Genomic DNA, 15,230 nt, shown 5'->3' with positions numbered 1-15,230 from the left:
TTGACAAGACTTCCGCAGCATATGGTATGCAAATAAATGCCGAAAAAACTCAAATTATGACCAATAGCCATCAGGGCTTTAAAAGAGGCATCAGTATTGGAGGTGAAAAGCTAACTAGTGTTAACAGCTTCAAATACCTCGGAGCTATTGTCTCAGATGAGGGAACAAAACCCGAATTATTGGCCCGAATAGCACAGTCCACAGCAGCCCTTTCAAAACTTAAAATAATATGGAAAGATAAGGGCTTAGCCCTCGGCACCAAAATTAGACTGATGCGCTCTCTGGTCATGGCCACATTTTTATATGCTTGTGAGTCGTGGACGTTGAATGCAGAGCTTGAGAGGAGGATCCTAGCAATGGAATTGAGATGCTACAGAAGGATCCTAGGCATCACATTCAAAGACCGCATCACAAACCAAGAAATCAGAGACAGGGTTACTGTAGCGATCGGAGCTCATGACGACCTGCTTACTATTGTGAAAAAACGAAAGCTTAAAACCTTTGGCCACATTACAAGATCTACGGGGCTCGCAAAGACCTTTCTTCAGGGAACAGTGCCAGGGAAAAGAAGAAGAGGCAGACAGAAAAAGTGATGGGAGGACAACATTAAAGAATGGACAGGCCTGCCATTGAGAGAGGTTCTGAACAAGGCAAAAAAAAGGGAGGAATGGAGAAAGACGGTCGACAAATCTTGCCTGGTGCCCCAACGGTCCAACAGACTAAGGGATAGGTAAAGGTAAAGGTAAAAAGGTAAACTTAACTAATGATCCTTTCAAGATTTTTCTCTTTCGCTACGAAAATAAAATTAGGTTTGCGAAAATGGGATTACCCGAAGCCGACACATTCATATCTATTAAAAACGAAAAGAGCGATAGATTTGTTAAATGAATGGGATTATAAAGTGAACAATTAAACGAAATAATTTTTAGTACGCGATTCATGAATGAATATAGATCTAGGCCTATCTCAACTCGGCTTCGCAGCTTTCGTAAACAAATGTAGCTTTAGAAAACCAAATTTGAATGTTTATTTGATCAAAATATGAAATGAATGGACTTTAATTAATATGTTTATGTGTTAAAGTATAAAACTATCTGTGCGAAGAGAAGTTTTATCATCTTAGAGTTGAATTAGAGTTTTAGATCTAGGGATGGGATTATAAAGTAATTAAACGAATTAATTTTTAGTACACGATTCATTACGATATTGTCTAATGAAAAAAGTTCGCCAGGAAATCTGTAGTCACAGATATCAGTAACTAATTTATGTAAAAAAAATTTTTTGAAACACAAAATTGAAGGTTAATTTTATTATATAATGAAATCAATGGACCTACCTTTGTATTTTCATGTGTCAAAGTAAAAAACTATCTGCGCAAAGTGTATTTCTTAAAATTAGATCTAGGTCTAAATCCTTTCGATCTTTTCTCATGTCAACATTGTAGACATGGCCTAGATCCATAAAATAATATAGCTGTAATAGAGTCGGACAACTTTATTTTTTTTTGAGGGTCTTAAGTTTGTTTTAGGGCTACAATACATACACTACGGTCTAAGTTAGTACCCAAGGAACATTCCTGCCTAGTTTTATCAAGATTGGTCAAGCGGTTTTGATGTCTATAAGTAACATACATACATACATACATACATACACCTCACATTCTACTTTATAATATAGATAAGAAACTATGAAGTATTTTGTTCATGTTCTTTTAAAGTAGCTTTATTGTTACTGAGCCATTGTTTTTGTTTTAGCAATCAGTTCACAGAGGAAAAAAAAAAATGTTTTAAGAAAATTTCTGGTCATTAGCTTCTCAATTCAAAAGTAAATCAGCATAATGGAGCTATCAACTAGGTTATGTATATGACCTGGTGGGGTTAACCTAGGGTCTATTTTCAGCAAGTGAAATCTCCATTATTAAGTTGAGTACTACAATTTCTTAGCACTGACAATTGTATTAAACTGTAGAAAATGTATATGTTGCAGAGTTATTGCTCACCATTTCATATTTACTCAGCAGTTTCATGGCAAACACAGATCTTGTTGATTTGTGCCGCACCTGTAATAAATCACAACAAAATGTCAACTCTATAAACTATTATAAGCAAGAAAAGAATGAACATATTACTGGTATATAAATTATGATGGTTATTATGACTTTGGATTATTAGATATTAATATGCACTTGCAGCGATTCCTTGCACCTTCACGTTGGATTGTAAATAAATCTCAGTTATCAAATCTAAATCTCAGTTATCAAATCTATCTTGCAGAACGATATTCCATGCACTAATTATACATCAGATGCTAGTACAAAGCTAGTGTTAAAGCCACAGCCAATTATTGACCAAAACGATCATGATGGTTGAACTATGACTTTGTACAGTGTCACAGTGTTGAGTGTGTGAGAGTCATTAGATTCATAGTTGTTATCAAAGCTCACCGATAGACTTGACAGAGACCAGACAAAGGTTAGGACAATGTCAGTTAGGTGTTTGTATTGTAGAGAGACTGATATGTGGGTCGGGACAGACATTAGTAATGTTAGTTTAGGCGTAGGCTAGATACTCAGCCTATATAGAGTAGAGTTTGGGGCAGTCGGGACACAGCGCCATGTAGTGTTAGCAGTGGCGTGTGTCGTGTGCTAGGCGTTTTCTGGTAAACGACACATACAGACATTGGGAGCAAGTCGCCGAGGTTGGCTCGCGATCTTGGCTCCAAGAGGTGTGAGTTGTTTGCCAGAGACAACATGTAGGAACTAATTCTTAAGGATCAGGGTAAGAAGAAATGTTTTTATTAGTTATATATCTAGCTTTAGATGTTAGTTGATTGTGATTAAATAGAATGGCGCTTTAGTGAGTTATTAGCGATATTTTGATTATTTGTCTATTTAGAGTGACAGTCTTGGCGACTGTCTGAGTCTTAGTGACAGTCTGACGGTCAGAGACGGTAGATCTATATATGGTGTATCCTTGCCTGCTACGCAAGGGGATATCACTCTAGTATTGAGCGGACTGTGACGTTGGGTTTCATGATCCGTGCAGAGACTAGAGAGAGAGAGAGAGAGAGAGAGAGAGAGAGAAAGACAAGAGAAATGGAGAGTTCATCGTGACCTACAGCCAAGTATCAATATCTATGTGATTATTAAATTTTAATTCTAGAATCACATGAGTATTATATGTAATTATAGTTGTTAATTAAATATTTATTTTTCTTATGCAAATTTGTGTCCAGAGATCATGATTTATATCATTATTGAATATTGTGGTCTTTAATCCATAGTATTTTGTGATGCGTGTGTTGTATCAGTTAAATTACATCAGTAAGAATCATCCTAGACGTATAGACATCAAGAGCTGATATCAAGTACTTGACATACAGTTTTAGCTTTTTCACTACAAATATATGTATTTTAATTTTTTTTTTCAATTTTAATTTTTTTTTTCAAGAGTACCTACCAACTGTACTTCACCAAAAGCTCCTCGACCAATCACTTTGACTATCTCAAAGTCAGAAGGTTTCATCCGAGCATTTTTTATTAACTCTACATGATCACCATCTGAAAAAAAAAATACAGCAATACCAGTGTTTGAGAGATACCACAATGTTTCTAAATTAAAGTGTGCTAATTAAAACATTAAATCAAAAGGTCATTCAGTATTCAACAATTTGTCACTTACATCTATGTAAAAAATGTTCCACATTTTTCATACGTTTAATTGCAGGATGATCGAGATCAGAAACCAGAGCAGTAATGCCATCCTGTTAAAAAAAATAAATTCACATCAGGAAAACAAAAGCGCAAATTTTGAATATTACGAATTTAAAGATTTCCTTTCAAGTGTACATCTATCAGCCTTCATCTCTTTTGATTGGTTGTTTTATAGAAGGCTAGCACTTTCAAATACCTAAATGTAACTTTCACTTACAGATGTGAATGGTTCAGCTAAACCCATTTTTATACTTTACTTTCCTTTCCGTGAGAAAATAAAAAAGTTGCATGTAAGGGAAAATCTCGCAGTGTTTGACATTAATCTAATTCAGTATCAGTAGATCAGTGATACAAAAACTAAGATATGTATCTGCTAGTTCTGAATAATTTAGGAATATGCAACATTTTTATTTTGGGTCTCATCTATATTAACAGGCCTCACACTTGAAGATTTGTATTAGAGATTGGAATTGAGCCCATCTAATAAAGTTCATGTTTGGTTTTGTTAGATTTAAGTTCGAGTTCAGTTCGATAATGAGTATAGTTTGGGTTCAGTAAGATCTTAGACTCAGGTTTGAGTTCAGTTTGATGCTATGAAATAAGATAATAGCAAAACTAAGTCCACATAATAAGTTTCGATTCAATTTATTAGTTCAAACACTTGAACATGAAACTTCACATTAATAAAGATAAAACACAAATAATGTGCAACCTACTAGCTATTGCAACTTTAAACATTAAAATTACAAAGTGCTCCAAAATGTCAGCATTTCTAATATTTCTGGATTTAGCCTAGTCCTAAGATGGCTCATTGTAACTCCACAAGCTGAAAATACACTTTCAATAGCAGTACTTGTGGAAGGAATAGCCAACAATGCTGTCAGAATATTTAAACAATCATTCTCTTCAAATTTCCTCAGCATCACAATCAGTTAAGAGCAGTGTCAAGTATTTTTCAAGTTTATGTCTCATGCCAATACTACCAACATTAGAAAAATAAGTCACAGATGTCTTAAAGTCTGCTAGTAAATCATACAATTCAGGGTCAATTTGACTCTTTTTGTAAAGAGGCTGTTGAACTGAATGACTGAGTTCCCCAAAACTGCCTTTATGTACAACATCTGAGTGCTTTGATCAGGGGACACCAGGGATTTTAAACCTTTTCAACATCTACATTCAGATTATGACCTGCACAGCTAATTGTAACATCATTGCATATAAGAGAAATTCATATTAACTCCATTATCAGTAACAAATACCAAACTGTCACTCTTTATAGTATCAGGAAGAAGATTTTGAAGAATGTTAGTTGTCTTAGCTTGTACGGCTACACTAGTTTTAGAATCAAATACACTTGCTTATAAGGCAATAAGTGTTGGTAATGTGATATAAAACATATTTTGGGGGGTGGGGTGGAAAATGCAAAATGCAGTTCAGTTAGGGTAATGACAGTTGGTTTGCTTCGTACCAAACAAAAGTTAGGGTTCGGTTCAGTCATGAGATTTGAGTTTGACATGACTTATAATCTATTTATCACTATGTATCGGTACGAAAATAAAGATTTAAAACAACTTCTTAAAAATTCTTAAGAATGCCAAATTTATGATCAGTTCCAAGAGCAAGCAACTTACCAGTAATCCATCTACATTGATTGCTGAGTTAGAGTTATACAAGCGCTCCTCAAGTGCTGCAAGCCTTTTCCTATAATCCGGATCTGACATCACCATTTTAATAACATTAGTGAGAACTACTGTGAACACATTCAATTTTCAGAGCAAAGTCTATGTGAAGAAAAAAAACAATGACATATGACATATTAAAAAAAAAACAACCAATGACATATGACATATTTTTTATCTTAATGTTAAAGAAAAATAATAAATAGGCATTATCTTGAATTATTTTGCAGGGCAGGCCTTAGGCCACTGCAACCTATGCGACTGCAGTGGGCTCCGCACTTTCATAGGACCTGCGCTAATTCTAGGGTGTATAAATTATTAAATTAAACCATTTTATTACTTATAACTGATTTCCCGCTGCCTCCTGATTTACCAGGAGCTCCTGGAAGTCTCTTGAAATTGCAAAATATATGAAAAAGTCCTGGAAATATCCAGAAATTATTAAAATCTTTTGAAAACTCATACAAATCTCCTGAAATATATAGACAAAAATTGCCATTTTGGGGTGTCATTCAATATGAAAAACCCCAATCGTATGTGGGATAAAAAAAACAGCATTATGCAATACCCATAATTGTGGAATCAAGGGAATGAAGCTTCTCGCGCCTCATACTAATGAAGAATTACTTGAGGTCAACAATTCTCGTGGATAGATTGAAAGATTTGGCAATTCTTGCTATTGAGCTTGATCTATGTAGGAAACAGAATTCTTATGATATACTGTATGACTTCGCTACATGCAAAGCTCGTGTAGTAATTCTGTGCATAGTAAAGAATGAATAATATGCAAAGACGAATATATTTTCTAATACTAACTCTTAATTTTCACTTATTATCCGTATCCCTACCCTAAATGGGGTCCTGCGAAATTAGTTTCGCATTAGGCCTCACAATAGTTAAGCCCGCCCTGCTATATAGTGACAGGTGAATACAGGGTAGATTACTTGTTCTCTTTCCATGACTTCTTGGTCACGATGGTTAAGTCTGGCCCTGCTATTTAGTGACGGGTGAATACTACTTCTTCACCCCCCCCCTTTTTTTTTTGCCTCTAAAATTATGTGCGACTTGCAGAGAAATAAAAGAGTGATATTTCCATTACTTCGTGTCCAAACTCTTGAGGCATGAAGAGAATTATATATATAGATAGTTTATATAAAAAATGTAACAAAGTTGGGGAGCCATGTAAGTGATTAATATCTTTTAAAAAATGTACTTAAAAAGGAGAGGGAGGTGGGGTGTTGAGGAAGATATTTATAACCCTTTTCTAATCAGTGCAACTAAATTATAAAAGTAGTTTTTTTTATGATTTTTTTTTCAGTGAATTGAGTGTAAATATTGATTTTTTATAATGATTGATACAGTTATACAGTATTATATTCCTTCATTTAGGGATGGGTGGATACTTACTGACAACTGCTTAAGGGCTGAAGGGTTAAAGTCTAACCTCAAATCCTAAATTTTCAGCTCTGCTTGTTTGAACATTATACTTTTTTATTGGAAAGCAAAATTATATTAACAATTGAGAATCTTAGTCCCATCTGAAGACGATAATTATTTCTTGCTCTGGTTACATATAATATATACATAACACAGTTCAAGTAATCTCTAGCCTTGTCATACCTATCTGTTACTAACGACCAAAGTTTAGATTTATTTTAAAACAAAAATAATTTTTTAAATGTTGATAGGAAAAAAAGTGTAGCATGTAAACGAGAATAATATAGTGGGAGGAGAGAAGACAGAAATATATAATTAGTTTGATGTGGACTAGATTTAGATGACAAAGGTAGTGGTCAGTGGATGAGACCAACTGCCTTGAAGACTTGGTGTGATGGCAACTATAAAGAGAGAAGAACAATAGCAAGCATGGAAAAAGTGACAACTTGATCGTCATTTATCTGTCTGTTGTAAAAAAAAAATAACTACTTTAAGGCTAAGTTTTAAAAGAACTTGTATATTATAAATTTTATTCTAAATATTTTGTGTCCATGTGCTTTTATTTATGTCAGTTTTTTTTTATTTACACACAAAAAATAGTCTGTGATTGTATATTAATTATTTGTAATAAAATAGTAATAAAAATATTAAAATAAATATCCATAGTGATACAAAGCAACAAATCTATTTTTATTGTCCAATAGCAGAGATCTAGATCAGATTCTCAAATATTTTCATTTCTTTCCAAGTCTAGGTCTAAAAATGATCAATAGAAAATGCCTGAAAAAGTGTCCACAAAAATACACTTTAATCTCTACAGTCAACAATTGACATCAAGTCTAGAAGCTAGGCTGTCAAGTGTCAAGGATTTACTCTGACTAATCTACTATCCAGACTAGAATCTAAATCAGATCTAGATCTAGAAGAAAATGGAATTCAAAAACTATTAGCCAACACCAAACCAATAAAGCTTCTGGACCTGATGGTATTCCAGCTAGATTACTCAAAGAACTAAGTAATGAGCTAGCCCCAGTGTTCAAAATACTCTTTCAGGCTTCACTTAACCAGGGCAGAGTACCAAAGGACTGGAAAGAAGCTAATGTCACCCCCCCTATTTAAAAAAGGAGAAAAATCTGACCCAGGAAACTACAGACCAGTATCACTTACCAGCATCACATGTAAAATCCTAGAACACATAATATGTAGCAACATCATAAACCACTTAGACAAACATAATGTCCTCACACCATACCAACATGGCTTTAGGAAATATAGATCATGTGAAACACAACTAATAGGACTAATTGATGATTTTTCAAAAGGTTTAGATAATAGTGAACAAATAGATGCTATCTTACTAGATTTTTCTAAGGCTTTTGACAAAGTTCACCACCATAGTTTGCTTAAAAAATTAAAATATTTCGGCATCAATGGTCCACTGCATCAGTGGATTAAAGACTTTCTGATAGGGAGAGAACAAACTGTAATAATAAATGGCTCTAAATCAACACCGATAACAGTAAACTCAGGTGTACCTCAAGGAACAGTCTTGGGTCCACTACTATTTTTAATTTACATAAATGATTTACCAAATTGCATTAGTTCAGGAACAAAAGTCAGATTATTTGCAGACGATTGCATAATATATAGAACAATAAAAACAACACAAGACACAGATATTTTACAAAGAGAATTAGATGAATTACAGAAATGGGAATCAAATTGGAGCATGTCTTTCCACCCAGAAAAATGTCAGTTGTTAAGAGTAACAAAAAAACTAAAACAAATTAATTCCACTTATCTTATTCATGGCAAACCAGTAACACAGACTAAAAACGCAAAATACCTAGGTGTTATAATAAATGAAAAACTGTCATGGAATCCACATATTGATGAAACTACAAAAAAATCAAACAAAGCATTAGGATTTATTAAAAGAAATTTCTATAAATCAAATAAGAACATAAAACTAAAATGTTATTTAACCTTGGTTATGCCAATAATAGAATATGCATCCTCTGTTTGGGACCCCTCAACTCAAGAAAACATTAAGAAACTAGAACAGACACAAAATAGAGCAGTGCGATTCATAACAAACGAATATTCACATTTGACTAGAGTAACACCTTTAGTAAAATCACTAAATTTAGAAAGCCTTCAGGACAGAAGGCTCAAAAGTAAAGTAGCAATCATACATAAAACACTGAACCATAATCTTCAGTACAAAAACAAAATTTAATAAAATACTCTGAAAGACACAAAGATAAAGGCACATTCCTCGTCCCATATGCTAGGACAAATTTGTACAAATACTCCTACTTCCCTAGTGCTATTAGAGCATGGAATGGGTTGCCTGAGCTAGCCAGGAAAACCAGTGACTTGGCAGAATTTAAGTCATTGGTTAATATGCATGACTAAATGCATGACGCGTAGGACGTAATCATCTTCTTTTTTGAAGTAACGTCTATATTATATAAGATAAGAAGATAAGATAGAGTAAAGCCGCCTTATCGAACTTGTTAAGACAAATAAATGAGATTTTTCGCATTTGAAGTGTTATGGCTATGTATTGGTTTGACCTAGAAAAAAATGAAAACATCTATAAACTCATCATCCATTGGTCTATAAAATTAAATGTTGCCATATTTTGATAAGCATAGTTACAATAAAATCTGGTGTCAAAGAGGGGTGGGCTAGGTATGCCATAGCCATCTATAAAAGTGTATATTATATACCTCATCAATTTTTTCCCCTGAGTATGATACTAAACGCCTTGTACAACATATCAAACATCTAGTGGTGAAGAGGTTTTAGTCAATTAAAAAGAATAGATGAGATAGATTATTAGTTTATTAATCTACTAGATGGATGTAGATCTAGTATCTGGCTAAAATCTAGAGTCTACTCTGTCTGTAGTACTACTAGATCTACATACATAAATTACTCATCACAGTCAAACACTTCACAGTGACACTCAAGACTGAACTGAAGTGAAAGAGTCAGACTAGAAAATTATTAGATCTAGATCTATTAAAATCTATTATAAGTGTCACATGGCATAAAATAGCTGTTCCATTAAGTTTATTTTTAGATTTCTATATAGCCTGCATTGCAAGGTCAGGGTTGTATTGTAGACGAATCTCTTAGAACAGAAGCGGGCAAGATTCCATGACCAGATACGGAGCGAGGTTGATTGTTTCCAAATGAAATATAGTATGAGGTAGATAAAGTATTTGATAGTACAGAGAAAAGCTGTTGTAGCTGGGAGCTTGAATGACAGTAAACTTATTTAATTAAATGTGTTGTAAGTACAGAGTGCATTTTATTAAAGTGATTCCTTGTTCCAGAAATAATGCTTTGTATTTATTGTTGAAGGATCTTCATTGTTTGAATTAATAATTTACATTTGAATGTCAAGCATAACAATATTGTTTTATTGTTCATTAATTGTTTATAAGTAGAAATCTATACTACTAAATTACAGCATCAAAAACGCATTCTCTGATCAACACAATCTCATAGTAACATCAGGACATCATCATATCTAGCACTCAAATAGAAATTATGGTTACAATAAGTATAGTATATATAGAGTATTATAGAGTCTAAAATGCTAAATATAAAATAATATAAAAGTACAAAATTATTGAAGAAGACTACACATAACACTACACTAGTGACTAGAATACTAGAAAATAGACATCTAGATATTCTAGATCTAAACTATTATTTTATTAAAGCTTTTATAAAGCGCTACTTTCATGCTTATAGCATGCTCAGAGCACTTTGGTCCAATCTCATTTGTGGACTATGATAGGTATGTCACTGTGATTCTAGTCTAGTTACCTTCTAGATCTAGTATGACTATGAAATTGAATATGAACTATGACTGAGTATTGTATGAAAATAATTTAATGAAAAAGGTTAGGGTTGATAAGATTTCAAAGCCATCTATATTTCTATTATATAGAATATAGACTCTATCTATCTACTAGTCAATCTAGAATCTATAATCTATAGCTATAGTATAAAGTATAACCACTATAATCTCTATATAGATTGAAAATCTAAAATTTATTGACAGTATTGACTATCACTATCATCTAAAATCTAAATCTAAGACTAGATCTATCATCTGAGGTATTTGAGGTATCTAGATTCTAGATGTATGTCTATGTCATTAGATGATTAGTGATTAGTCTAGTCTATGTCTATGATTTTTCTATTTTTTAGTCATACTTAGATATCTAGAGGAGGCTCTTATAGTTTGAACACCCCATCGAATTCTCCTTTCTAAACGGGTCGCTTTTTTTTGTTTGTAATTCATTTGTTTTTATGTTTGGAGCTAAAATCGACGATTCGGGACTGCGCATGTCCAATTTTAGATAAGTTCTGGTAATTTTGTTCCGTTTTTCCAAAGCAGATGGCAGTTATTTAGATTCTCGGTAACCATGTATGTTAAGCTGTTGTTTTAACCTCCCCCGGCAATTCATACCCATATAAGGGATGAAGGCTATATCATGAGCCTGTTTGATCGTAGGCTGATGGGCATATCAAAATAAGCTGTCAAACATCTTTAGAAAGAACATTCCAATCACATTTATACCGTTAGCTGTTAAATAAAATTAAAAAAGGGGGTGTCCAAACAAATAATAATGAATTCAGCTCATTCTCCTTTTTGAACACAGCAAAATCGTATTAAGAAATATTATTGGGATTAATAAATCTATGATTTTTTCAATGAATAAACATGACCTAGATAGAGATATCTAGAATATATAACTTATGAATGAAAGAAAAAGTGTGGGCTGCTAATTTGAAGCCAGAGACCATGCCCACTGCATGTGATCACGCAAGATAAGCTGGCGGTAAGGAGAGGTATACACTCAGCGAGTAGTGTCACAAACTATTCAACAGGCAGTGGAGGGAAGGGGGAGAGAGTCATGAAAAGAATTATAAGCATCTATGGGAGGGAGGGGATGTTAAGGTGTCACAAAACGAACATCCAAATTATGAAAACAAGAAGAGTTTCCTTGGATGGGAGTTAAAAGAAAGACAGAGAGAAAATACAAGTAGCCTAGTAGAAAATATCATGTTTATTAAATTAAAATAATTAATTTATAGCTCTATAATCTATATAAATTTATTTCTGTCTGTTTCTACACATAGATTATATAGGTATTTAAATAAATAAACTATACACGATATATATATATATATATATATATATATATATATATATATATATATATATATATATATATATATATATATATATATATATATATATATATATATATATATATATATATATATATATAAAGAGAGAAATAGAGAGAGTATATGAGGAAATAGACTAGAAATACATATTGATATTGCAAAATTGAATCTACTTCTTTTACTTCAATCTAAATAATTTTTAAGTAACACCGATATAATTTATTAGCAATTACATAGTGGTGTTCAACACCGGTGCTCACTGTTCAACTAAAGGAGAAAGCCCAAAAACTGCGTTCAAAATAGGAGCATAAGGTGACCCAATTTATTTTAAAATAAAATCTTGACTATGGGTGGTAATACAAAGGAACACAGCTATTTTTATAGTCTTTTAGTTGCAGAATAAGAATCTGCTTTCAGTTTTTTTTGTAAGTTAAACCTTCACCAAATAAAAAAATAAAATAAAAAATTGACCTAGTTCCCGAAAGTTGGTGTTCAGTTATAAGAATCCACCATAGATCTATAGTAGATTCTTATACCTGAACACCGACTTACGGGAACTAGGTCAAATTTTTATTTTATTTTTTTATTTGGTGACGGTTTAACTTACAAAAAAACTGAAAGCAGATTCTTATTCTGCAACTAAAGGACTATAAAAATAGCTGTATTCCTTTGTATTACCACTTATAGTCAAGATTTTATTTTAAAATAAAGTGGGTCACTTCATGCTCCTATATTGAACGCAGTTTTTGGGCTTTCTCCTCAATTGGACAGTGAGCACCGTCATTGTACACCACTATGTAATTGCTAATAAATTATATCTGTGTTACTTAATTTTTTTTAGATTGTATTAAAAGAAGTAGATTCACTTTTGCAATATGTTTTTATTCCTCATATACTCTCTCTCTGTCTCTCTCTCTCTAACTCTATAATATTATAGAATATAGATCTATATAGAATATATATATATATATATATATATATATATATATATATCGTTTATAGTTTATTATTTATATACCTATGTAATCTATGTGTAGAAACAGACAGAAATAAATCTATATAGATTATATATCGATAAATTAATTATTATAATTTAATAAATAAGATATTTTCAACTAGGCTACATTGGCTACACGTATTTCCTCTGTCTTTCTTTTAATTGCCATCCAAGGACCCTCTTCTTGTTTTCATAAGTTGGATGTTCGTTTTGTGACACATTAACACCCCCCTCCCTCCCATAGATGCTTATAATTCTTTTCATGACTCTCTCCCCCTTCCCTCCACTGCCTGTTGGATAGTTTGTGACACTACAAGCTGAGTGTATACTTCTCCTCACTGCCAGCTCATCTGGAGTGATCACCTGCAGTGGGCATGGTCTCTGGCTTCAAATTAGCAGCCCGCACTTTTTCTTTCATTCATAAATTATATACTATAGACATCTCGATCTAGGTCAAGCTTATTCATTGAAAAAATCATAGATTTATTAATCCCAATAATATTTCTTATTACGATTTTGCTGTGTCCAATGAAGGAGAATGAGCTGAATTCATTATTATTCGTTGTACACCCCCTTATTAAATTTTATTTAACAGCTAACGGTATAAATGTGATTGGAATGTCTTTCTAAAGATGTTTGGAAGCTTATTTTGATATGCCCATCAGCCTACGATCAAACAGGCTCATAATATAGCCTTCATCCCTTATATGGGTATGAATTGCCGGGGGAGGTTAAAACAACAGCTTTACATACATGGTTACCGAGAATCTAAAAAACTGCCATCTGCTTTGGAAAAACGGAACAAAATTACCGGAACTTATCTAAAATTGGACATGTGCAGTCCCGAAACGTTGATTTTTGCTCCAAACATAAAAACAAATGAATTACAAACAAAAAAAGCGACCCGTTCATTGAAGGAGAATTTGATGGGGTGTCCAAAATATAAGAAGCTACTATAGAGATCTAATACTATTCCATTCTTCTTCAAAGTTCTTTTATTCACTAGTGACACTATTATTAGTGACTATTGCGGTCTAACTTTTTATAAGAATGATAATTTATGATAGAATCTTATTAGTCTAGAATCTAGTAGAATGAATGATTGATCATTGAATGAAATGAATGATTGTGTCTTCAATGAATGATTGTGTTGACTAACTTTTAATTTTAATATTTTTATTTTACTTTAACTTAAACTTTAATTTATCTTGAAGCCTTACATATCGAATATTTTAGATCTAGAGATAGACTTTGGAAGAGGCATCAGAATATATATCTATTTCCTTTTAAAAGAAATCAGTATTACACGATTTAAAGGCAAAATAGATCTATCTGGAAAAAAATATTTCTTTTTCCGGAATCCGCCACAACCTCTGCTTATCAAGTATGAACTTACGAACATGGCGGCATGACGTCACTATTTGTGAATAAAAATACACAAATGCCGTAGTTTCGTAGTTTTTTGTTGACAATCAATTCAGTCTACTTCCATACAGAAAGGAAACCAAATAGACTATAGTATCTATATTCTATATTTAGTAGTCTATATTCGATCTAGAAAATTTAAGCCTTTTGATCCAATACTAAATCTATATTCTAACACGTCAAAGATATTATATAGATCTAACACATTTTTTTCCCCACAATAACCAAACATACAATACTTATAATTAGATATAAAATGTAGTAGGCCTATACTATATGTACATGTATCATAAAGATCACAACAATAGATGAGCAAACACAAAGATAACGTTCAGACAGTAATTTTAATTCCAACATCTTGATCTCCGCAAATCTTCCGTTCAGTGCCAAGCGCACATGTTCCTTTTTTTTTTTTTTTTGTCACAATACGCACATTTTTTGTAGTGTTAAAAGATATCGATGTCCAGTCTAGATATAGTAGGAATATATAAAGATCTGTGGCTAAAACAAAATTTAAATACAAAACTAAAAAAGACAATATACTTCTCCATTTAACAAAAAAAAAAAATCTACTGGGTAGGCCTACATAATACAACATGCATATTATGTTAAATTAGTCTATGCGGTTTCCTCACTTCACGAGCTTATCTTCGTAACAATGTCTGTACATTATCAAATGGTCGCGATTCTACATTCGAATAGTATTCTTCATCTGCTTCTCTGGGGGTACTACCTTTTGTAAGTCTCTATGCACTAAGGC

At 32.7% G+C, this 15,230-nt stretch overlaps 1 protein-coding gene and 1 long non-coding RNA gene across 4 annotated transcripts in view; one reads left to right on the top strand and one right to left on the bottom strand.

Annotated features, from left to right (window-relative positions):
• Positions 1 to 14,499, bottom strand: part of LOC106070649 (rho-associated protein kinase 2-like) — a 33,459-nt gene extending 18,960 nt beyond the window's left edge. Inside the window, exons 1-5 of one of the 3 annotated variants that reach the window (XM_013230591.2) lie at positions 14,442 to 14,499; positions 5,344 to 5,493; positions 3,681 to 3,762; positions 3,459 to 3,559; positions 2,000 to 2,059 (exon numbers count right to left, since the gene is read on the bottom strand). In XM_013230591.2, the coding sequence (XP_013086045.1) occupies positions 2,000 to 2,059; positions 3,459 to 3,559; positions 3,681 to 3,762; positions 5,344 to 5,439 (339 nt within the window). In that variant the 5' untranslated portion in view covers positions 5,440 to 5,493; positions 14,442 to 14,499. Of the gene's footprint in view, positions 1 to 1,999; positions 2,060 to 3,458; positions 3,560 to 3,680; positions 3,763 to 5,343; positions 5,494 to 14,265 lie in introns of all 3 variants that reach the window. The other 2 variants (XM_013230590.2, XM_013230589.2) reach the window with 2 other exon arrangements.
• LOC129926185 (uncharacterized) lies at positions 2,393 to 3,223 on the top strand. The gene is made up of 2 exons (XR_008777840.1): positions 2,393 to 2,777; positions 2,895 to 3,223. It is a non-coding gene; the product is annotated as an uncharacterized LOC129926185 (long non-coding RNA).
• Positions 14,500 to 15,230: the final 731 nt, after the last annotated feature.

This window comes from Biomphalaria glabrata, chromosome 5 (assembly GCF_947242115.1).
Source record: "Biomphalaria glabrata chromosome 5, xgBioGlab47.1, whole genome shotgun sequence".
NCBI lineage: Eukaryota > Metazoa > Mollusca > Gastropoda > Planorbidae > Biomphalaria > Biomphalaria glabrata.
Note: the sequence above shows the minus strand (reverse complement) of the source record. Positions and strands in the feature narration are given on the sequence as shown.